Consider the following 24,963-nt stretch of genomic DNA (forward strand, 5'->3'; position numbering starts at 1 on the left):
ACTGGGGGGCCCTGGCTGGGGCAGCACGTGCTGAGCACGCAGAACATGACACAGGCACGAGAGCACTGATTGTCTCTTACCCATGTATGGCTTTGTCCCAGCCAATGCTGTCGCTCTTTCACCGTCCCTAATGATTGTTGCAATATTAAAATCTGTTAAATGGGCATGACCTTAAATAAAGACACATTTTAAGAAGGAATTAATGGCAGTGCAGTGGCAATGCAGAGTCAGAATACATTTGTTTCATAAGCTCCTGCCCTCAGACAGGGTAGCAGAAACGGGCAGGTCAGGGTCAGACCCCGTGGCATGGCCATGGGAGATCCCAAAGGTTTCCCAGGATTTGGGCTGGCCGGTGATTAAAGGGTAGGGAGCTTTGGGTTTTGATTTTAAATCACACTTGGAGCTAGCCAGTAACCCCCAGCAGATTCAGCACTAGCCAGATTGCTCTGGCCAGAAGTACAGGAGTGAAAATAACACCAGGGAAACACTATCATAGAACCACAGAATGCCTGGGTTGGAAGGGACTTAAAGACCATCTCGTTCCAAGCTCCTGCCTTGGAGCTATCACTAGGCATGGGTGCTCCAAGCCACTGAACTGCAGTGACTCCAAATTCCCAGGGCTGAAGTCAGGCTGACCACAGCACACTGGACTGGACAGCTGGGTGACCCTCCCCACATTAAAAAGCACAAGGATGTTCAGCCAAACATGATCCAGTAAAAGCAGAGCAGCTTTTCCCACACTTTCCCCAGGTAAAAAGATGCCCAGTACCCGGGACTACAAAGAATCTGTCCCTGGAATGAATGAGGGAGCAAACAAAGAGGAGCAGAGTGATCCTACCTTGTTCATCGAGGAGGATGTTGTCTGGCTTTACATCTCTGGGAAAAGAGGGAAGATTACAGCAGATGGAATCTCAATCAGACCAGGGATGAGACTCAATGACAAAAATCCTGCAACTGTTTATCTATCAAAAATTAGGAACAAATAAAACAAAAATATTCTAACATGAGGCAAGCCCCCTTATGTGGACTAGAAATAAGCTTTTCCTAGGCAACTTGGTGAAAAACTGGAAGGATTAGACTTGTTCAGGAGGGAAAGGAAATTCCCAAGGAAAAAGGAATAACAATACTGGGGATATTTGTGTGAAGCTCTCGATGGCTTTAACTCCTACCCTGAAAAGTTCAGTCCCCAGTGAAGCACCAGACCCCCTGTGAGTGGTGGGGGGCAGGAGCAGCACGGACCATGAGCCACCCCAAGGGCAGCAGGCCCAGCAGAGCCTGGAGTTACCTGTGGATGATGTGCTGGCTCCGCAGGTAGTCGAGGGCCAGCGCCATCTCACAGATGTAGAGTTTGACTGTCTCCTCAGTGAACTGAACGTTCTGCTGCAGGTGGTAGCGCAGGTCACCTCCCAGGAGCAGGTCCACCACCATGAACATGTCCTCCTCGTCCTGGAAGGAATACCTGCAGGACAGGGGAGCAGCTGAGCCTCCCAGGGCTCACAAACACAGCCAGGCTTTTCCCCTCTCCCAGTCACACAGCTCCAGGAGAACTGCACGTGACCCCACTGTGGGCACAGAATCCCACAATCGGTTGTGCTGGAAAAGCTCTCTCAGACCTTCGAGTCCAACCATTCCCAGCAGTGCCCAGGCCACCACTGCCCATGTCCCCAGCTGCCACAACCGCATGGCTTTTAAATCCCTCCAGGGATAGGGACTCCATCACTGCCCCGGGCAGCTGTGCCAGACCTGGGCAGCCCTTTTGGATAGAAAACTTTCCCTAATTTCCACCCTGAGCTGCCCAGGCCCACGGACAGCTGTGCCAGAGCTGGGCAGCCCTTTTGGATAGAAAACTTTCCCTAATTTCCACCCTGAGCTGCCCAGGCCCAGCCTGAGGCCATTCCCTCTGCTCCTGTCCCTGTTCCCTGGCTGTCCCCTCCTGGCAGGAGCTGTGCAGAGCCACAAGGGGCCCCTGAGCCTCCTGTGCTCCAGGCTGAGCCCCTTCCCAGCTCCCTCAGCCTCTCCTGGGGCTCCAGCCCCTTCCCAGCTCCATTCCCTGCTCTGGACATGCTCCAGTCCCTCAAGGTCCTTGCAGTGTTGGGCCCAAAACTGAAGATGCAGCTTTGCTGCTTGCACCTTCGCAATCAAGCATGCCCAACTCAAGATGCTTGCTTGTTTTTTAAATCAATTCTTACACTAAGCAGTGCTCCCTGCTCACCCCATCACTGTCCCTGAGCAGCTGTGCCATGTCGGCCCACCAGCACACAGCTCAGGCTCTACCAGCCAGACACTTTAGAGAAACTTCACATTTTCAACTGCAAACAATCTCATAAAACCTACTTAAAATATCCCAGCCTATCCTGAAGATGAATTGGAAAACACAACTGCTAATTTAACCAGATAAACCAGAAAAAGAGATTTATATTTACAGTGGAGTAAACCGCCTCTCTAAATGTGCCGTGGGTCCCACGGGAGACTGACAGCAGTGGGGATACACCAAAACAACGCTCATTGTTATATTTGGTGACTGCAGATCCAAGGAAAGAGTATGTGGGATTGTATAATACTTATGAATCACTCACTTCTGCTCCCATCTTAAATGTAGGTTTACTCTAAAACTATGAGCCAAAAGGGTTTGCTACGAGAGCAAGTTCTCTCCAGAATTTCATTGCTTGTTGGGAAAAATGTTTACAATTGCTGAGAAACTGAAAAATATCAATATTAACTCAATTGGCTATTCTGGAGCAATGGATCAACAAAACAAATGTGGCACATCACCCACTTCCATCACTTTGGGTATAAAACCTCCTCAATTTTTAGAAGTCTCTCCCTCCCCACCAGCCTGGCACACATGCAGCACTGCTGGAGTGGGAGGGGACCCTTCACTGGGCAGGAAGGCTGAGAAAGGACAGAGCACTGGAGCAGGGGGTCCCAAGGCCTCTGCCTAGGGCTCACCCCAAACTAACCGACACTAGGATGTAATGCTCTACTTTCTAAAACTGTCAGTTAGCTTTTCCTGCCAAATCTGACAATGATGTGTCTGAGCTCCAAAGCAATGTGTTTCATTTGGCCAGTGAGTGTGGTGCAAAGCACACCGAGGGATGTGGTGGGCTGCGGGGTCGATGTGGTTGTAGGGCAGACGAGATGGACTGCAGCCTTTGGTGCTGCCACTGCCTAGACAGGATACATTTCCCAGGCATTGCCAACTCTAGCTATTTGTTAGATTTCAACCTGATTTTAAGAGTGTTTTTTTAAAGTATGTGTTGCTCAGTAATGAGGATATTTCTGCCAGTGCACACAGAGTGAAGTCATTATTGAGCAACTTGAAATGCCACTATTTGTAGAGATCTGCTGCTGAAAAAGTTAGGAGAGCCCCTGGGATTATTGGGTGTGTGGGGAGGGAGCTGCTCACCAGAGATTCACCAGGAACACGTGCTCGATCTCCTGCAGGATCTCCAGCTCCCGGAACACGTTGCGCACCTCGTCCCTCTCGATGCACTGCTGCTTGTTCATGTACTTCATGGCGTACATCTTCTCCGTGTCCCTCTTCTGCACGATGCACACCTGGGCCGGGACGAGAAAACAGTCAGGAGAAAGTTCCACATCCTCAGCTGCTGCTCTGGGAGCTGAGACGCACTCTGCTCAGCACCTCACCCCTCAAACATCCCTGGTCCCTAGGCTGACCTGGACCTACGGACAGCAGCATCCCTGCTCTGGGGAGCGCACGGGCCCTGCTCCAGCCCACTGCCCGTCGGGTACTGCAGCTGCCTCCAGGGCACGACAGCCGGCTCCGGAGGGCTTTCCAAAGGGACAGCTTTTCCAACAGCTGTGTCCGGGAGCTGCGGAGACCTCTGGGCTCGCTGTGTGTGGATGGAGAGCGGCACTGGCAGCCACAGGGCGCGCTGCCAGCCTCGCCGCCCGCTGCTCACACCGCTGCTGCCCAGGCCGGCCCGACCTGCCGCACATCGCTGGGCTCCCTAGGGGAAAATAATCCCTCTGGGGCAGCAGAAAGCCACCAAAACGCAAACTGGTTACCACAAGGAAGAGCTGGCCCGCAGGGATACCCGGGGCTGTCCCCGGAGCCCCGCTCCGCCGCCGCCCTCAGCTCCGCTGATGACACCTTCATTACCAAGGTGACTGCTTCCCAAAGAGCTAATTAGCTATCACGGTAACTCTTTTTAAATTCCTAATGGCTTGTCTACATCTGCTGTAATTACGCCTGCCCTCTGTTAATTCCCAGACGTGGCGGTAATTAGGATGAGCTGGACAGGCTCCCTGCGCAGCTCGGCCGGGGCGGCTGCGGGCGCAGAGCGGGTGCGGAACGGGGAACGGGAATTTCCGTGGGTGGCAGGGAACCGAGACAGCCGGGAGCAGCGAGCACTCCGCGCCTCGAAACGCTGCCGCTAATAACCATCTGCAAGTGCTAATGGTGCTCGGTGTAATATCATCGGGGACACGCTGCCGCAAGGAGGTGACAAAATAATGGGTGGTTATCGTTAGCCTGATATACCCCCTAATTAGTGATGCACAGGGATTACCACGATTATTTTCCGCCGTGCTTACAACTGCGGTGAGAGCTGGAAATCAGCTGTTGCCATAACTCTCTGCACACCTCAGAGCTCACGATAAGGGCACCTCGTGGGCAGAGTGATCCGAGCTGTTTCCCTGCGTCTGGACCCCTCCGGTGCCCATGGGCGAGCAGAGCCCTTCAACTCCAGCTGCCAGGGACTGTTCCAGGTACAAAACACAAGGGAAAACCTTCTTCATGCAAACTTAATAATAATAATAAACGACCTACCACAATGCACACCACCAGCAGGATCCAGACCCTGCATAGAGCAGGCTGAATTGGTTGCACGTTCAATAAACCAGGCAAAAATAACTTCATATTTTATAAATTCTTTGAGCAGCAAAGCCCTAACAATTTTCCTTTAAAACATGGTCATTGCTGTAGAACTGCTCGGAAAACAATCCAGTCCTCTGGGTAACAGCCATCAAGGCACTGAGCAACATTCTCTCCTGATGTCAGCTTATTCCACATTATTGCTGGAAGCTCATTAATTTCTAGGCACTTTAATTTTTAGGTTGTGACTTGCTGTACCTTAACGAGTATTACATGTTATTCTGATGTCATTTGTCTCTTGTTTCTCCACAGTGAAAATGGGAGCCCAGCATAATAAATGAGAAAATGATGAAAACTTCATGTACTCTGTAATTATGATAAACAGTTTTCTGCAATGGAACAGCGTCACCTCCACACAGAGCAGCACCAGTTCCGGGCACTCGGGGAACGTTTGTTCTCTGATTTCTGTGGGAAAAGTGGATGCCAGTGGAGAGGCCCTGCCTGCAGCTGAGCCCGCGGTGTGAGCGGGGGCTGCCCTGTGACAATGAGCCCCAGGGACAGGGACAGCTGGGCAGGCACAGTGAGCCCCAGGGACAGGGACAGCCAGGCAGGGCACAGTGAGCCCCAGGGACAGCTGGGCAGGCACAGTGAGCCCCATGGGGCCCATGGACAGCTGGGCAGTGGTGCTGTGTCTGCAGCACAGCCACCACCAGGGACTGATCACATCACACTGCTCTTGGTCAGGGTCTAACTCGGGTCAAACCAACACCAGGGCCGGTGCTGGTGCTGCCTGGCTGGGCTCAGCCACTCGGTGCCCCTGCCACGGGCAGTGACCATTCCTAAGGTGCCCCTGCTTACAGAAATGCATGAATGTGTTTGTGTCCCCCAAAATGGCAGTGACACAAAAGGTATCTTTTTCTTTTTGTGCTTTTCTGTTCATGCATCTGTTCCTGGGGATGGAATCAATATCTATATGGTCACAAGTCAAGAGTGCGTTTTTGAAATGAATCCATTTTCAGGCAAGTCTACAGCGCGGAGCAAGGCAAGAAGCAGAAATGACTGTGTCCTCATTGTGCACATTGCAGCCACACAAAGGGAGTGTTTGGTGGTTAAATACAGCCATTAGGAAAATGCGTGGAACGGAGCCAGCCCCGCGAGGCAGAAGGCGGGCAGCAGCTGGAGCGGATTGCTCAAGACACGGCACAGAAAAGCTCTGACAGAGCCCCGGGTACCCGGGCACTGCACTGCCAGAGGGGGTGAGCAGCTGCCCGCCCCGCCGGGACGGCCGGAGCCCCCTCCCAGATCCAGCCACGACAGGCCAGGTGACACCTCCCGGGCCGAGACAGTGACAACACCTGTGCTGTTACACTGTCGTCATCTGTGCTCTCACAGTGTCAATATCTGTGCTGTCACAGCGGCTACACCTGTAGTGTCACAGTGACACCACCTGTGCTGTTACCCTGTTGTCACCTGAACTGCCACAGTGACAATACCTGTGCTGTCACAGTGACAACTCCTGTAGTATCACACTGTCATCACCTGTGCTGTCACAGTGACAACTCCTGTAGTATCACACTGTCATCACCTGTGCTGTCACAGTGACAACTCCTGTAGTATCACACTGTCATCACCTGTGCTGTCACAGTGTCAACACCTGTAGTGTCACAGTGACAACACCTGTAGTATCACACTGTCATCACCTGTGCTGTCACAGTGACAACACCTGTGCTGTCACACTGTCGTCATCTGTGCTGTCACAGTGTCAACACCTGTGCTGTCACACTGTCATCACCTGTGCTGTCACAGTGACAATACCTGTTCTGTCACAGCGACAACACCTGTAGTGTCACAGTGACAACACCTGTGCTGTTACACTGTTGTCACCTGGACTGCCACAGTGACAATACCTGTGCTGTTACACTGTCATCATCTGTGCTGTCACACTGTCATCACCTCTGCTGTCACACTGTCGTCATCTGTGCTGTCACAGTGTCGTCATCTGTGCTGTCACACTGTCATCACCTGTGCTGTCACAGTGACAATACCTGTTCTGTCACAGCGACAACACCTGTAGTGTCACAGTGACAACACCTGTGCTGTTACACTGTTGTCACCTGAACTGCCACAGTGACAATACCTGTGCTGTCACACTGTCGTCATCTGTGCTGTCACAGTGACAACACCTGAACTGCCACAGCGACAACACCTGTGTTATCACAGTCACATCACCTGTGCTGTCACAATGACAACACCTGAACTGTCACACTGTCATCACCTGTGCTGTCACAGTGACAACACCTGAACTGCCACAGTGACAACACCTGTGCTGTCACACTGTCGTCATCTGTGCTGTCACAGTGTCAACACCTGTGCTGTCACACTGTCATCACCTCTGCTGTCACACTGTCATCACACAGTGACAACACCTGTGCATATCTGTGCTGTCACAGCGACAACACCTGTAGTGTCACAGTGACAACACCTGTGCTGTTACACTGTTGTCACCTGAACTGCCACAGTGACAATACCTGTGCTGTCACACTGTCGTCATCTGTGCTGTCACAGGTTATCACAGTCACATCACCTGTGCTATCCCAGTGACATCACTGAACTGCCACAGTGACAACACCTGTGTGTCACCCCAGCTGGCAGCTCAGCTGAATCCCTTCCCTTCCCAGCCTGGCACGCTGCCTCCAGCAGGCTCTGCCTGTTCTTTAGAAATCCAGTAACTTTCTGCCCTGCTGATTCTGAAGGAATTCATCAGGCTGAAATCCCCACTCAGATGAGAGGTCACCCAATCATCTGACAGCATGTCCTGACTTAGCTTTGCTACCCAGGGAGAGCAGAGTTTTCCTGGGCTCAAGCAAAGCCATTCTGGGCAGGATCCATGCAGCTGGTAAGCAGTGGGGATTGCTCCACCTCGGCTGCACAAAGCCCTTGTTTCCTCCTGCATGTGCAGAGCCACCCAAAGCGAAGGTACTCGTGGTCCCTGAGGGGTGTCACCGTCACGGCTGGTGACAAACCCACAGCTGGCTCAGGGATCTGCCTTTGGGGCTGAACTGGGAGCACTGGGCTTCCTTCTTGAATTTCTGCTCCTTTGGCTTCTGCCTCTGTAAGACGAGACCGATGCCCTGTAATCCTCCCACACACAGACACGACTGCGGCTCAGAGCTGGGGACTTTTCAGTGTACAACCTGGATTTCACTCTTTTTGTTTCCAGAGCAGAGTCAAGGCTTACAGTCAGCCAACACTACCCACCCACATCAAACACCTTAATCCCACCCAGTTCTGAACCGTGGCCACTGCTCTAGTTTATAAAAATGCTTCTTTGCAGTGCTTGCACCTTGCCCACATATATTGATTTCTCCTCCAGCTTCTGCTGGGTATTTATCTCTCCCTGTTTTCCCCAATATCTACAGAACTGCCATTTGCCAGAAAGGCTGAAATTTGAAATGAGGAGCATTAACATTAAATTGCCCATGGCACCCAGAAGCATCAGCAGGCTCTGGGACTGCGTGGGGAAAGAAGCCTCTGCTGTGGGGGAAGCACGGCAGCAGCCTCGGGGAGCAGCCTCTGGAGATCTGCAGCCTCTGGAGCAGGAGGAACTAAGTCTTTCATCCTGAAGGACCAGAAGCAGTGAGAAGGCACTTAGCATGATGCAGAAACAGCTCAAGCTTTTTCGACAACTATTTAATCTTGAACACTAAGTTTTACTTTGGAGACAGACTGCAAGGACAAGGACAGGCTGGACAATTGTATTCACTGGTTTCCTGAGCTTGTTCTTCCTTGCTCTTCTTGAGCAAAGAGTAAATCAGGTGAGAAGGGCTTTATTGCACCTGTGCATTGCTGAAAGGATAACCTCAATACTGACTCCTGACAAGTTTATCTCCTTTAGCCAAGCTCTCCTTGAATAGCTCAGCTCTTACACCGAGACATCATTCACTTTTCCCAGGGTTTTCATCCTTTAGAAAGTGGCTGGAGGGAGATCCCTGTCACCCAGCATCCCCAGGTTCCCTCTGCTTTGCTCTTGTACCAAGAACTGCAGGCAGAATCTTGCCAATCATCTATTAAAAAAAAATAAATAAATTTAAACTCTCAGCTGCTATCAGGAAAGCTGTAAACAGGGATCCCTGTTCTGGACATGGCCACAGCTGCACAGGACACAGCACTACTTCCCCTGGCATTCAAATGCATCTTTGTATCCATATTGTATTATGATGGTGCTGTTGGCAATTAAAATACAACCCTTCCTTGGTAATTAGCATCTGTGTAACACTGGTAATCAAAAAGTTCATAATAATTTGTTCTACAATTCTCACAAATATCAAGGATAAAATCAGCTAATCAAACTTTTCTTAGGCACAGCCAAGAGAACAAAGCCTAAAGCTGCCTTGCAGGTGTATCTGCAGTGACACAATTCAGTGTCAGGCATTCACTCAGCACACGAGCCACGGGAACAGCTGGATGAAGCTCTGCTGGAAGCATCTCCCACAGGCACCCCAGGAGCAGCTGCCCCACACCAGCGGGCCCAGAAGGGGCAGGCAGCCCCTCAAGGATGCTGCTGGTGCCTCAAAGGGGCTCCCCCTCCACAATGCTGACCCAGAGCTTGAAAGATGGAAACACTGAAGGCTGCCAGCACCTGCAGCCCCTCTCCATCCCCTCAGGGCTGGACCTGGGAGGGAGCTCTGGGCACAGCAGATCCTGTCACACCTACCCTTGGTGGGCAAGAGGTCCAGTAACACCCAGAGGGACCTGTGGCACCAAGTCCTGGCCCGGGGCTGCAGCTGCACACAACCTGCCCGTGACAGTGACGCTCGCCCCACGCTCAGCGAGGATACAGGAACATGACTGGCTGAGCCTGAACAAAAACTCACTCTGAATCAATCAAACCCTGCACTGCTTGACTGCAGAGCTTATTTCAGCAGCACTTGCTCCTGGAACAGCTCTGACACAGTGTCTCTGGCACTGTTCTCTCAGCCATTGTCTCCAGCACACAAAGGCCGTTCGCAGGGCCAGGACATCTGCTGCCATCCCCACGGCCACCCCTCCATGTGACCCAGCCCAGGGACACCAACATGTGAGGGCTGCTGGCTGTGACAACAGCACCCCTCAGCCTCTCCATCCAGCTCAGAGGCACGGACTCACAGAAGGGTTTGGGAGGGAAGGGACCCCAAATCCCACCCATCCCCCCCTGCCATGGCAGGGACACCTTCCCCTGTCCCAGCTGCTCCAGCCCCAGTGTCCAGCCTGGCCTTAGGCACTGCCAGGGATCCAGGGGCAGCCACAGCTGCTCTGGGCACCATGTGCCAGGGCCTGCCCACCCTGCCAGGGAACAATTCCCAATTCCCAATATCCCATCTAAACCTCTAAAGTTGCAGTGGTAGCCAAACAAGTGGGACCCTCAGGAGCCATGCTCTAATTACAAGGTTATCAGCTGGACAAATCTGCCTTCACATCTTTAAGTGCTGATTTTGTTTCCGTTTTTGGACACTTTGCCAGGTTTCACTCCTTAAGATATTTTTCATGGAGTCTTACAACTTTAGCTTTTCCCTGCTGAAAAGCTGTGCTTTTCCACAAGATTGATGGACTCGTTTGTCAGAACACCATAAATCATTAAAATCTCTTTTATGCAGCCCTGCTGTTTGCTGCAGCCAAGTTGTAACAGCAGCTGATGAAACTTTTATTCACAGCAAGCCTGTTGGTGTTTCCAGGTCGTGTCAACACTTCCATAAAAAATCTCTTTCTCAGTTGCTTATGCTAGAGCCAAAAAAGTCTTCTGACCCAAAATAACACCTGCTGTTCCCAACAGCACTTCAGCACTGTGTATCAGAGGATCACAGAATCCCAGACTGGTCTGGGCTGGAGGGGACATTAAAGATCATCCAGTTCCAGCCCCTTGCCATGGCAGGGACACCTTCCCCTGTCCCAGGTGCTCCAGCCCCAGTGTCCAGCCTGGCCTTGGGCACTGCCAGGGATCCAGGGGCAGCCACAGCTGCTCTGGGCAATCTCAGTGGCTTCAATCTGGAGTCCTAAGAATGTGCTCCTGTGCTTCTGTGCAGGTCCACAGCCCTCCCTGGGGCCCAGCAGACCCCTGTGGATCTGTATCCCCCTGGGTGTGCCCAGCACTCTGTGTGCAGGCAAAGGAAACCACGTGTGCAGGTGCAGCTGGAGTGCCTCAAAACACGGGAAAAGCTAAGCTTGTCCATGCTTTTTGATTTTTTTTTTTCCAGAATGAGCCTTCTTCTGTCTCACTCACACAAATGGGACAGCCAGCACACTGAATCTATGTCAGGAACAGCTCTCCTCATTGGTACCCTGCAAACAGGGCTGGGGCCTTCCAGCTGGTATCTATCAGGGAACATTTCCTCATTTCCCTGCAAGAAATCATGGAAGGGGGCTGCAGAATGATATCTACAGGGTCTGAATCCTGGGACAATGCAATTTAAGGTGGTTCAGAGTAAGCATTTCCCTTTTATGTCACGCTGAGAAAATAAGATCCCATCAGACATTAAGCAGATGTTTCTGTAATTGAGTTTGGATATGGGGGATTATTTGACTTGAAGCTCCAAAACACGTGTAGATTTCTTTTCCTCAGGAGAGACACTAATCCAAATAAACAAGGAGAAACTGAAGAAGTGACAGCAGAGAGCCCTAAAGAACAAACAGAAAAGAGAAGTGTTTTTCCTTGCTTGTACTTGTCCTGGTTCTCCACCTCTCCCCCTGCACACCAGCTGAGCAGCCCATCAGCAGCCACACACCCCAAACCTGGTGTCTTCACACACAAATGTAGAAATTTGGGATCCCCCTTTGGCCACAGCCCTGAGCACATGTCTGGTGGGGCACGGTGTGATTTGCTGAGCTCCAGGCCATGGAGCAGCCCCTGGGGAGGCCCTGAAGGGGACAGGGGCTGTGCTGGCACCGTGCAGAGAGCAGGGAGGAGCACAGCCCAGGAGATGTGTTCTGGAGCTGTCACACTGCCTACAGAAAGGCTGTTAATCTACATTTCTGTCTGGCTTTAATCACATGCTCAGAGATCTCTGCTGGGCTTTTCTTTTTCAATAATTAAAGTAGAATGATGAAAACTCAGACCAACCTGCAGAGATCCCCGAAGACACTGTGACCCATCTTTCTGCCTTTTGGGTGGATCCAAAGCTGGATCCAGCATCTCCTCCAGCTCAGCAGCACTCCATAGATTTACATGAGCACCTGGACCCTGTGCACAACCACAGTTGTCTGAATAAATTGTGCAATGTCTTCCTGTGGGCGACACGCTTTTTGAGCTATGTCTAGCATTGGAGCCATCTCTCCTTATGGCCATGACTACATTCTGTGATAGACTGGTTAAAGAGGCAGAATTATTTTTTTTAGCTGCGTATTTGACAGATATTGGGAACAGAAAGAAATCGAATTACTTCCAATGAAGATTGGAGGGCCTTATTTAATCTCTGAACGTAAATGGATGTTGAAGTTCCCTGACCCTGAGGCAAGAACCCTCGCTGTGCTATTTTGAAAAGCCTCATCACTCATCGTGACCCAGCCCTGACGGGCACTGGCATCGAGACCCAAGTGGCCCCAATGTCCTTGTTTGTGCTGCTGCCACCACCCGCCCCCAGGCACCAAAGCTTCCCTTCTGTGCTGAAGGAAATAAACACAGGTCTTTCTTTTCAGCCAAGGAAGAAGGGGATGCTCGTGTTTCACAGCGCAAAACCCTCAGGAGGAATCAATGCCACTTGCAGCCAAATGCTTGATTTTCCCTTGGCAGAAGCTAGCTCCAGTGAGCTGGTGTTCAGCACCAGGCTGCACAAGGGATCAGCCCTGGAAGGGCAGCCGTGGAGGCTGGGCAGATGGAGATCCCTGCACAGGGGCTGCGGTGGGCCTGGACACAAACCCCCTGCCCTCCTGGCTGCTCTCCTTCCCCGGCACTGCAGACACCCACCAGCCAAGCCCCAGCAGTCACTGCCTGGCAGAGTGAGGGCACAGGGGCTGTGGTGGGCCTGGACACAAACCCCCTGCCCTCCTGGCTGCTCTCCTTCCCCAGCACTGCAGACACCCACCAGCCAAGCCCCAGCAGTCACTGCCTGGCCCCAAGGAGCCTCACCAGCCTCGCCAGCCTTTCTGTCAAACCCACCCAACAGCACTCCATTACCTCGAGTCACCAAGATAAGGAAATGCGCTTTATATTCCTCCATGTCTCCAGGGATGGGGCTCCTCTGCCCAGGAGCACCCTGCAAATCTCAGAATCACAGGATGCCTTGGGTTGGGGGGACCCCAAATCCCACCCATTCCTCCCCTGCCCTGGCAGGGACACCTTCCCCTGTCCCAGGTGCTCCAGCCCCAGTGTCCAGCCTGGCCTTGGGCACTGCCAGGGATCCAGGGTCAGCCCCAGCTGCTCTGACAACAATTTTCACTTGACAAGCCCAAAGATAGCAGCAGAGGCTAAAACTGAGTTCCAGAGCAGAGCAGAGGTGATGTGAGAGCCTGAGCACGCAGCAGCCACCCAGAGCTCTGTGAGGGGCACACAGGGGGCACAATCCCACCGTGGGGTGAGGGCTGGCTGCAGCTCCTGCATCCCAGCAAACAGCACTGCTCCAGCTGGGTTGGTGTTGGGGGATCTTCACTGTGGTTTGACTGCACCACTTGCTGCACATGAACAGATGAGTATTTCATACTGCACTGCCCTTTGTTGAGAGGAATTTATAGCACTTACTTTTAAAAACAATTTTTAGATCAAAAGTAATAATATGGCACAACAATCTTATTGCAACTCCTTGAGAAAACGACAGGAACAGAAGGAATCTCGATGAATTTTGGACATAAATAGTAAGTAAACGGGAGGTGAGGGTGGAAAGCAGAGACACAAAAGGCTTCTGTTCAGCAATCATGGTTTCTTTCCATGCTCTTCTTTCTTTAAAAATTCTCATGGACTTACACTCCAGAGTGTTTTCCAAAGGGAGGTTGAATCCATGATCATACAGATAAAATACAGTCTATCCCAAATGTGATAGGTCGGTAAGAAGAAAAAAGTATTAAGAAAAAATAAGAAAAGTCAATTTGCAATTGTCAAAGTGATCCTGTACTCACAGTTTCATTTCAGAGAACAAAATGGCCAGTTGGTACAAAAATGGAAAGCACTAAATTTAGAGTTTATCAACATTCTCAATCCCGGTATTTTCATTTTATTGAACTATTGAAACAGATGTCATTTTGCTATGCACATTACATAAATTATGATGTCCAGGCCTTTTCAGCCATGACCCTCGCTGGGTTGCACTGAGGGTCCCTCACCTCTCAGCCCAGGCTTGGCAACAGCATCATGGATGGGAAGAGCAGGAGGGAAGCAAGCCAGACCCACCAAAAACCACAGCCCAATACCCATGGTGCTGCCAAACCTGTTGTGTATTTCCAGGCTGTTGTCTCAGGAGCCCTTGCAGTGGCAGCCTGAGCAGCCCGACCTTCCGTGGCGCTGCTCCCGGGGCTGACAGCGGTGCTGAGCACACAGACACAGCACCAGCTGTGCCAGAGCAGCTGCCCGGGGATTTCCCATGGCTGCCCCTTCTCCCAGTCACTCCAGGAGTGTAGCAGAGGCAGCGGCGTGGGGCAGCCCCAGCACAGCTCCCCGGGCAGGGCTGGGGTTCTGCCTGCAGGGCTCTCCAGGCCATGGGGCAGCGCCCGCCCGCCCCGCTCCAAACACGGCCCCAAAAACACGGAGCCCACCCCAGGGGCTCCGTGCAAGGAGCTCCTCAGCTGGAGGAGACACCCAGCCCTCCACAGCAGCCTCCTGATCCTCCTCTAAACGTCTATCCCACAACAGCTTCTCCCACATCCCTTCTGGCCCCCCTCCACAGGCCACCAGCATCGTCCATCTGGGAAACAAGGCAAATGGCCACCTCAGAAGATGGGAACAGAGGGGATTTCAGAGGAGAAGGGCTGCAGGAAAACTGGGAGGGGTAAAAGCAGCTGGTGTGCTGATCCCTGGAAGGACACTGCCGGGCAAGCCGGGCCCACACCAAGGCCCTGTCCCGTGGCAGTGCGGCACTGCCGCTGGCTCCGGGTGCCCAGCTCAGGCCGCGGGTCCCTCAGCCAGCAAAATCATGGCAAATCCCTCGTCACAACACTGTTTTTATTGTCAGTTGTGTGCCAGTTGCATCAGTTTCTGCTTCTATTTTTCATGCCCCATCTTTAATTCATTGCTGAGACACAGGAAATCCCAACGGCCTTGTAGTGGCTTGTGGGCAGCTCTGCCTTCACCACAGAAAAACCAGAGCAGAACTGTATCCAGCCTTTTGGAGCTGTGTCCATACAACTCCCACGAGATTCAGAGCAGCTTCTAAGCAGTGCACAGACACTTCAATAAGAATTCATGAACTTTAGACCCACAAGAAAAAATAAATCCTGTGAAGAAGAGGACAAAGTCACCACAGACACCACTGCCCAGAGTAACAACAGGGTACACCCGTAATGCTCTGGACAAACCCAGGCAGTATTTTCCTTAATCAACTCTATTTGCTGTATCATGCTGATGTACCCATAATTTCATAGGAACCGAGGACACTGCTTCCTATCATTTTTGACATTAAGTGGTTTGTAATTGGATTGTCCAACCATGACCATTAACACAACATCCCAAACTCACAAGCTGCAGCTTCCAAGGACCTGTAGATGACCTCGATGTCCAACACAGCTTCAATTTTATTGTTGCCAAAAGCTGCATCTGATGCTGGAACCTTCCATCTCTCAGTTCCATTTACGAGCTGGTGGGGGTGTGGGCTATGATGGCTTGTCAGAACAAAAACAAGATCCAAATGCTGGCCACATTTCAGCCGCTGAGAAAATTGTAATTATCATTAGTGACAAAGGATGGATTTTTTACTTTAAAAGTAAGAGGTTTTCATGTTGGCCATGTGAGAGCTGCAGTCTGGTGTGGCCATGTGGGTCCTACTGAGGGCAGGAGGAGCCTCTGCCAGTGGCACACAGGGGAATGGGAGGTTCTCCCGAGGGCAGTGCCAACAGAACTTAGAATGTAAGCTAAAATTACGTTTCCAGTCATTAATCTGATCAATGCCAAAACACTCTGCCCTCTGTCCTTACAGGTGGGTGAATCTTTACAGAAGTCTGTGATGCACTTTGGCTGTAGAAGTCTCATGGAATTACACAATCCTTTCGGCTGAATTGAAAAAAGACCTCCAAGATCGAGGTCCAATCTTTGACCAAACACCACCCTGCCAACCAGAGCAGAGCACTGAATGGCACATCCTGTCATTCCTTGAACACCACAGGCAGGGGAGGGCACTCCACCACCTCCTGGGGAGCCTATCCCAATGTTTCTCCAAAGCCAGGTCACCCTGACCCAGCTCCATCCTCCCCTGCTTCCTCTGCAGCTCCTCTTCCTCCTCCTCCTGTAATGCTTGCAGCTCTCTGTCGCTCACCCCTCTGCAAGGCTGGCCCTTCTGAAAAAGGCTCAGGGCTGGATTCAGGCACATCTGCCACTCAACAGGCAGCATATCTTGATCCATGAAGAGGTTTCCTTAAGCAAAGACCTCAAAAGGAGATCTCTTTGGGTTCAGGAGGGGAGGGGGAGCGGGGAGGGCGTGGGTGGATTTTGTTGCAGAACCTAATGCTGAAAAAACTCTCATCTAGGAGCCAGGAAGAACCTGAGCAGCCAGCTGCTGTCGAGGCTCGGGGCACACACAGGAATCCACAGAGAACCCTCGTGCTGGCATGGTGCACACAGGAATCCACAGAGAACCCTCGTGCTGGCATGGTGCACACAGGAATCCACAGAGAACCCTCGTGGTGGCACAAGGCACACACAGGAATCCACAGAGAACCCTCGTGCTGGCATGAGGCACAGCGAGCTCTCTCCCTGTGCTCCAGCTGTGGGCACGCTCCTGCTCCCAGCCTGAGCCAAGGCTCAGGAGGCTGCAGCCACCACAGGGCATCAGCCACCCGTGCCACAGGCCAGCCCCTGTGGGGACATCAACCACCTGGTCCCAGCTGCCCTGAGCCACTGCCGGGCTCCAGCACTGCTGCCAGCAGCGCCAGCCCCCGGGAGACCTGGCAGTGGCCCAGGGCCACCAGGGCGAGTTCGGGTGGAGGACGAGGCTTCTGCCCTCTGCTCTCTCACACCTCTCCTGTCCACAGGCTCCTGGCTGCTGGAGTGAGGGTCCGTTCCACCTCCCAACCCACCCACACTCCCACACCAGTGTGATTCACCCACAGGGAATGATGAGGGCTCAAAACAACCCCAGGCAGCTTCTAATGCAAATGTTAATAAGGCAGCAAGTGTATAATAATAACAAAGGTGGGCAGCTTGCTTGATAAATCATGGTCTTTAGAAGTCTGATCTTTCAGAAACCCCAAACAGGTCCCCAGTGGGGAAGTGCAGGATAATCCCCAGCCCCTTCCAGCTGAGCTCACTGCTCACCCAGTCACTCCAGACCCTTCAGTGGCACTTCCCACTCTGTAATTTTCTGCTGCTGCCCCCACAGCCTGAGATCCAGACAGTGAGGCGGTGCTGGACCCCACCACCACTGCACCTTTCATGCTCTACCATTCTCTCCCGTGGCTTTTACCGACGACACTCTCACAGCTTAGCAACATCCAGGAAAGAAGATAAATCACTTGGTACTGCTGGGGAGATGGTATCAGAGGGAGGATCCCCCTGTGTGTGCTCTGTGCTTTCTCACCCCCTGCTCCTGGTCCCTGTCCCCAGCCAGGCAGCTGCTCCTGTGCTGGATGCAGTGGTGGAACATGCTGTGAAATCAGACAATCCCACAATCATGGAATATCCTGAGCTGGAAAAGACCCACAAGGAGTCCAGCTCCTGTCTCTGCCAGACCCCCCAACAATCCCACCCTGGGATCCCTGGGAGCAGGGTGCAAATGCTCCTGGAGCTGTGGCAGCCTCGAGGCTGTGCCCATTCCCTGGAGAGCCTGGGCAGTGCCAGCAGCCTCTGGGGATGAACCTGTCCCCGGTGTCAATGTCCTTCACATCACCCCTGCTGCAGGTCCCCATCTCCTGCATCCTGCAGGACTCCCTGGGCAGCCTCGGGGGCCGGGCAAGATGGGGCCTGAGCAGCACTGGATGGCCCCACACCAGCAGCTCTCCAGCACCCCAGCACCCCCAGACACCCCTCACGCTGTGCCTCTCCATAACCAGGCTGCCCTCTGACAAAGCCAAGGCAGCCCTGGCTCCACAGCCTGCCAGTGACATGGTGTGTGCTCGAGTGACAGGAGCAGTGTCCAGCAGGGACAGCCTCTGTCCAGCCCTGCTGGTGGCTCCAGTAAACCCTCAGCCTCAGGTGAGATCAAGGACAATAAAGGAAAAATCAAGGGCAAAAAAAAATGTGTGGCAGCTAAATACCAAGGGATTAACTTTGCAGCCTTTCTTTAGGGGGACAAATCCAACATTTATAAAGCTGGAAAAAAAGAAAATGGATCAAGCTAGTGTTGATGTCAAAGAGGGATTCAATTGAGAATAGACTTGAAGGGAATTTTATTTATGGTGCAGCTACTGGGTGGGCATCTGTGACCTTTAGAAAATGGATTAAAGCCTTTCTATACCCAGCTCCAGACTGCATGAATTATTAAAGCAACAAAATCATGAAGTTGAAGAACTTGTGCAAAGCAACCCAGACACAGCCAGCGCTCCCTGGGAGGCTCACTGGAGCTGGGCACAGGGAGCAGGACCCCCAGCCCCTCTGGAGCAAACTGCAAGCCAGGCCCCCACAGGCATACCCCAGGTATACTGGTTCCCTCTGAAGGTTCCATTTCCTGCTGCTGCTCCTTCCAGCCCCAGCCCTGGTTTAATCCCCTCTTTCCAATGGCATCAAAAGCACAAATCCACGCTGAAAAACTTCAGACGTGCTTTTATTTCTTCTCAGCAGCGAAGTGCAAATGATGAATTCCCACAGCCCCATCCAGCTCCTTATCCCTTGGAAAAGGCACCTGGGGCTGGGCTGCAGCACCACGAGGGAAGCCCAGGTGGGAGGAGGAGCTGCTGCTGGTGCTTGGAAAGGAGCCTGTGCTGCAGGAGGAACACTATGCTGATATTACATCACTGAAAATCAAATAATATCACCTCGACTATGTGTGGAAAATATTCCACACTTGTTAATTGGCATAAACATGGAATTGAACCTGACCTTCGTTTGATTAATTGTATCTTAAGGCTCATTAAACCCATCTCTAGAAAACAGAAATTGGCCATTTATTGAAGATATGCCAGAGCCACAGCTCTGGGGCTCTCAGGCTCTTCAAAAGGAATTTCTGAGTTCCTTTTTCCTTCCTTTCCTAGAGTTCCCACACCGAGCATGTCACAGTCTGTCCTGAGGGGTGCACACAGTGACCGTGGAAGGAAATGCTGTGCCCAAGGCCACCCCAACAGGTGGGAGGAGGAGGAGGTCAGGAGCAAACAGCAGCTGCCTCACGGGGACTGAAGGCACAAGAGGCCAACTAAAACAGGCAGAGGTCCCGGTCCTGCAATGCCACCTCTGCCTTCAGAGATCTCTGGCTCTCATGCTGGCTCTCATGAAGCACAATGAGCCTCAGAGCATATTTCCCACAAAAACAGGGCCACAAACTGCACCCCATTCCAGAAACCCACTCCTGGCTGCTGCTCCTCAGGAAATGGCATCAGAGCAGCCAAAACCTGGGCAGCTGCTGCTGGTGCCTGGAAAGGAGCCTGTGCTGCAGGAGGAACACTATGCTGATATTACATCACTGAAAATCAAATAATATCACCTCTACTATGTGTGGAAAATATTCCACACTTGTTAATTGGCATAAACATGGAATTGAACCTGACCTTCGTTTGATTAATTGTATCTTAAGGCTCATTAAACCCATCTCTAGAAAACAGAAATTGGCCATTTATTGAAGATATGCCAGAGCCACAGCTCTGGGGCTCTCAGGCTCTTCAAAAGGAATTTCTGAGTTCCTTTTTCCTTCCTTTCCTAGAGTTCCCACACCGAGCATGTCACAGTCTGTCCTGAGGGGTGCACAAAGTGACCGTGGAAGGAAATGCTGTTCCCAAGGCCACCCCAGGCCATCCCTGTCCTGCCACCATGGGATCACACGGTGCCACAGCTCCCACAGGTCACTCACACACCGAGGGTCTACTCGGACACTGGCTCCTAAATATCTTCCTGAACGTGGCCAGACAGTGGTTTAATCAAGCAAACCAACTAAGTCACTCCTAAATTTTTAGTAACACTTGCCAGGTAGGCAGTTTTATGTTTTCTGTAATTAAATGTGAGTTGTAAATGACTTGGTATACGCAAAAAGCTTTTCTCAGTGTCAGAGGAAATTCAGCATATTGACAAAGTCATCCAGAAAGATGACAGATGAATCATTTCAGCATTTTGTTGAACGTGTGTGTGCAGTTCTGATGCCTGATAGACTGCTCCGTGCCAGACTTAACCTTTCTGCAACGCAGAGCGCCGAGCGAGCAGCTGCAGGGAGCAGCCACAGGGAGCAGCTCTCTGCAGAGCCAACAGACTCCTGCCCTGCGACAAAAACTGGGTTTTCTCTGATTCATGTTCTGAGCACAATTAATTCCAGCTGCTGCTCCTTAAAAGAATAAAACCTCCTTGTCTGGAAAGTTTACATGTGAAGTACGAATCTTCTATCAGCTCAAAACAAGCTGCTCTTTTTCACTGAGGTTTGGAGTTAGTGTTTGGCCTTTGATCGTGAGCTGAAGACACAAGATCTTGAGTGTTCCTGTTCTCACCAGGAGTGTCTGGGGAGACTTTCTTCAGCTTTTTGCCTTATCCTCACAGCACAAGGACTGAGCTGGTATTTAATCATTCGGATCACTCAACAGAAGCCCAGAAATCTGACAGAGCTCTGCTGCACGCTTTCGCCTCTCCTTGCTCGAGGGATGTGGCTGCAAAGAGGGGTGAGTGTTTCAAACCACCCCCTCAAACTGTCACAGTGACTTGCACACTGCTGGCAATCCATTTCCATTACCCTGGAAGTCCCAGGCAGACCTTCATGGAAGCCCAGCAGGAATTCACGTGGGTGGGTTGTGCCAGAGCAGGGTAATCCATCTCCTGGTGTTCATCAGGGAACTGAGGCTGTATGGGAACATCTCTAGAAAGAAGCACTGATGGCATCACTGGGACTGAGTGTCCCCTGTCCTGCCTCTCAGAACAGCTGGACCCCCCATACAGACCATGGCTGATTTTGTGCTGCTACTGTTACACAGCACCAAAACTGCTTAACATACATAAAGCATTCAAAAAGAGATTTTGGTAATTGGTAAAAATTTGGGTTCTTCTGACCAAACAAGTCTCAGATCTCCTGGGAAATTTCTGCTTTTGCAAAGTCTCCATCTTCCAGCCATCCAAATCTAGCAGGTCAGGCTGCTCCCCTGGCTGTGGCCCAGTGCAACAAGACCTCATCAGGCTATACCACAGGGGGAGAAGGAAAAGGACAGCGGGGGTCATCTCCAGAGCCAGATCTGGATGTTCTCACCCTTGTGGCATCAGCTGTTGATCAGTGTGATGGGAGAAACCAGCCAAGATGACCTGACCGGAGCGAAACGCGAGCAGGTGCAGTTTGCCCAACCACTCAGCTGTCCTGCTGATGTCCCCAGTGCATGGGGACACTTGTGTCACCCGCTGAGCCAGGCTGGGCCCTTCCACAGCTTGGACACTGCACATTTCACACTGTTTCCATGGCTGTGTCTCCACCCAAAGCCCCAGTGCTGGCACATGGCCCCACTCCACACAAGTCACCGGGCAGGTGACACGCCTGACCCAGCAGTGTCCGGGATCATCGCTGGCACTGCCGCTGCCAGCTCTCAGCCAGCACACACGGGTGGGTGAGGCTGCACGGGGGGCACCACTGCTGCTGGCTGGCAGCAGAACACGGTGACAGAAGGGCTGCAGAGCTCCCCGTGCAGCCCTGTGCTCCTGTGACATCCCATGGACACTGTGCTGGCACTGCCAGACCAGGGGGCAAACGCCAGAGTCACCCACACAGGGAATGGAAAAGGACTGACACTAGGAAACCAACAGTAACTGACTCCCAGAGATACACAGCTTTTTGATCATCACCTCCCACATCCTCCCACATGCTTGGCAAGAAAAGCCAGTTAAAAATAAACAACAAAACCTCCTCAGCATAACTGATTTCTGATTGGGAAAACAGCCCAGGACTTCACAGAACCCTCCTGACCTGTGTGCCAGCTCAATCCAGCACCAAGGAACCTTCCAGCACCTCAGCACCTTCCTGCCTCACTGCCCTCTGCCCCGCCAACCCAGACATCCCCACAGGAAACTGAAAACATAAAGAATGTTCGCTGAAAAATGGTCACAATTGTGCTGGTAACTTACAACACATCTGTTGCACCAAGATGCCAAGAATTACAGCAAAGCCAAATGGCAACAAGGTATTTTCCTGAACATTTTTCCTGCGTTGACTGAGAAGCCTTCATTAAAAAAATACAAAAATAGCCAATTTCGGCATCGTTACTGTTCCAATAAACCACAAGTAAATAACAGCACACACCTGATAAACCATGCAAGACTGAGAGCTCAAGCCTACCTTGCCAAAGCTTCCCTTCCCAATGGCCCGGAGAATCTGGAAGTGGTCAAAGTTCACTACAAGGTAAAGAAAAAAGAATTTACATTTGTAAATGCTTTACTACAAATAAGCTTGCATTTAAAACAAGGCAGGGAGACAACTACAGAGCGTTGGCCAAGCTTTTATTAAAAGTTTTCCTCTGGGGAAGCTGCAGGACAGCAGATGCTTTCCTTTCAAGTCTCTTCATGAGCTGGCAGAGGGTTGGATGAGGTTACTAAATCAGTGGTTTAGCAAAAAGTAAAATACAGCTTCGACCTGTGTGGATCCAGAGGGAGCTGCACAGAGCTGAGGGGCAAACTGCGAGTGTGGCAGAGTGGACAGCGTGGTGAGATCTCCCCCACACTGTGCCCTGCCCACTGCCCACTGCCCACTGCCCCACTGCCCCTGCCCCACAAACACTGCCCCACTGCCCCTGCCCCTCAAATACTGCCCCACAAACACTGCCCCTGCCCACTGCCCCCTGGGCTCAGCCAGCGCTGGGTGTGCTGCTGTTGGTGCTGCCAAAGGACAGCATTAGAGGACAGGGACAGCCCTCCACTCCCTTCACGTGCAAACCCATCTGGAAGAGATCCATGATCCATAGTTTTTTCCAGAGCCAGCGTGAGGAGCGATGACAAGAGATGATCGTGCAGCTGTAACACTCAGCCACTGACTCCATCAGCTGCCGCTGCAAACACAATTATTTTTATACCAAAGTACTGCTGTGATTTAATTTAATATCAGTTTTAAATAAAGAAGACAAGGTGAGGAGGAGCTTGCTGATGGACTGAGCCCACCTGCTCAGATGCCGCTGTCAGCCCTTGACAGATGTACCATGAGACCCTCACCATGCAGGGGGCCCTCAGCATTCCTTGCCAGATGTCTGCATGAAAAGAAATGCCTGGCATGGGCTTGGGGGTTTGCAGCATAAAATGGTCAATAATGAGCACTGAGCCTGTTGGCTGGCCACAGAGACCAGAATCACTCAGGAGGAGTGGGAACAAAGAATTCACTATAAATATTACGAGTCCCACTCCTAGATCTTAAATAAATGCACATCTGTCATCTCTGAGGATGAATCAAGAGCCCACGCATGCCCATGGAGTTCCTATTACCCTTTTGTGCTAGGCTTATATCCAAAATATTGTTATTGTCACTTTTGTGGGACGTTTTCTGCAGGAGAGCTCAGAAAACTTTGCCAAATGAAACTGAGAACAGAATCGGGGCCAGCTCGTACCCCGTGTGTCCCTGCACTCCCGGCTCTGTCCCTCGGGGGTGCTGAAGGGCAGAAGCACCAGGACTGCTCCACCTTTAGCTGGTTTAGTTGGTTTAGCTGACTGTGTGGTGGTCGGTCAAGGGCTGCACTCCTTGATCTTGGATAAGGATCTTATTCCACCCTTAATGACTCTGTGATCTGCCGGAGATCTCTGCAGGAGATCCCACAACAGACCCCATGGGGACACCAGTGTCCCCACAGCCTTTTGACAGCCTCCCACGTCTCCAGGGGAAGAGCTCAGCTCCACGGGTGCTGTGTCACCTCCTCATCACCTCCCTCCTCTGTGGGCTTTTTGTTTCAGCAGCGATTTTATTGAGGATTTTCCTACCACCCCTACTAGAGGGGCTGCAGTGAGCAATGCAAAACCACAGCTTCAGCTTCATAAATATTCTGTCTGAAATCTTCTGGCCGAAGCATTTGGAGCAACAGATCAAATGATTTCCACGTGCAATCGAATCCACTGGCTGACCTCCTGTCACCAAGAGGATGCCCAGCTACAGGGAGCCCCTTGGAAGGGCAGCGTTTTCTTGACAATTAAACCACATGCAAGTGCTCAGGATCTGCCATCACTCCAGGAGGAGAGCTTTTGATAATTCTTTGTTATAATGTTTGGAATATTGTGTAAAAAGACATTGCCACCGAGAAAACAAACCCCAAAGTGTCATTTCCATGTATCCATGACTACAAGTGATCTGGGAAGCCTGCTCAAGTCAGCAGGCAGGAAACAAACCTAGATATGAATATTCACCAGGCCCTTGAACCTATCAGAAGAGATGTCACTTTAATAAATTAATACAGAGTTCTGCTGATGGGAAGTTCAGATGATGCACTAACTGGTTTCCCAGTTCCAGTATTTTCTGCAGGATTCAGCGGGCAGTCTGATAATTCTGTGCAAGTGAACGGTTCTATGATTACACAATCCCAATAAAGCAAAAGCAATCTCAGCATGTGAGGAAGAAAATCATAGTAGCAGTGTGTTGCTGTTAGCGCACAACACAGTGGATTAGTAAGAATGTTAACTTATCACTACAGAATACGTGATTGTCCCTGAAATAGAAATCCTGAACCTGCCTGGAACAACTGCGTATGCTCCAGAGGCTCCGCTCTGCGTGCTGGCAGGAGCAAGCTGCCATTCACCCACAGCCAGCAGAGCTGACTCTCTGGGGTGACTGCTACGAGCCTGAGTCACAGCCGCCAGCGGAGCTTTGGTGGCAGGAGCAGGAGGTGACAGCTGCTGCCTCTCCCAGCCCTGCTCGGCCGCTGCTCTGGCTCCCGCACGGCTC

General features: G+C 51.7%; 1 protein-coding gene across 3 annotated transcripts in view; it reads right to left on the bottom strand.

Annotated features, from left to right (window-relative positions):
- The window catches only part of STK32C (serine/threonine kinase 32C), a 69,113-nt gene that overhangs the window by 8,896 nt on the left and 35,254 nt on the right, over nt 1–24,963 (bottom strand). For all 3 annotated transcript variants that reach the window (XM_041400166.1, XM_041400164.1, XM_041400165.1), the window contains exons 2-6: nt 22,387–22,442; nt 3,407–3,558; nt 1,286–1,459; nt 839–876; nt 81–170 (exon numbers count right to left, since the gene is read on the bottom strand). In XM_041400166.1, coding sequence (XP_041256100.1) covers nt 81–170; nt 839–876; nt 1,286–1,459; nt 3,407–3,558; nt 22,387–22,442 — 510 coding nt within the window. The remainder of the gene's footprint in view (nt 1–80; nt 171–838; nt 877–1,285; nt 1,460–3,406; nt 3,559–22,386; nt 22,443–24,963) is intronic.

Source organism: Onychostruthus taczanowskii, unplaced genomic scaffold (assembly GCF_017590055.1).
Source record: "Onychostruthus taczanowskii isolate IOZ18803 unplaced genomic scaffold, ASM1759005v1 scaffold173, whole genome shotgun sequence".
Taxonomy (NCBI): domain Eukaryota; kingdom Metazoa; phylum Chordata; class Aves; order Passeriformes; family Passeridae; genus Onychostruthus; species Onychostruthus taczanowskii.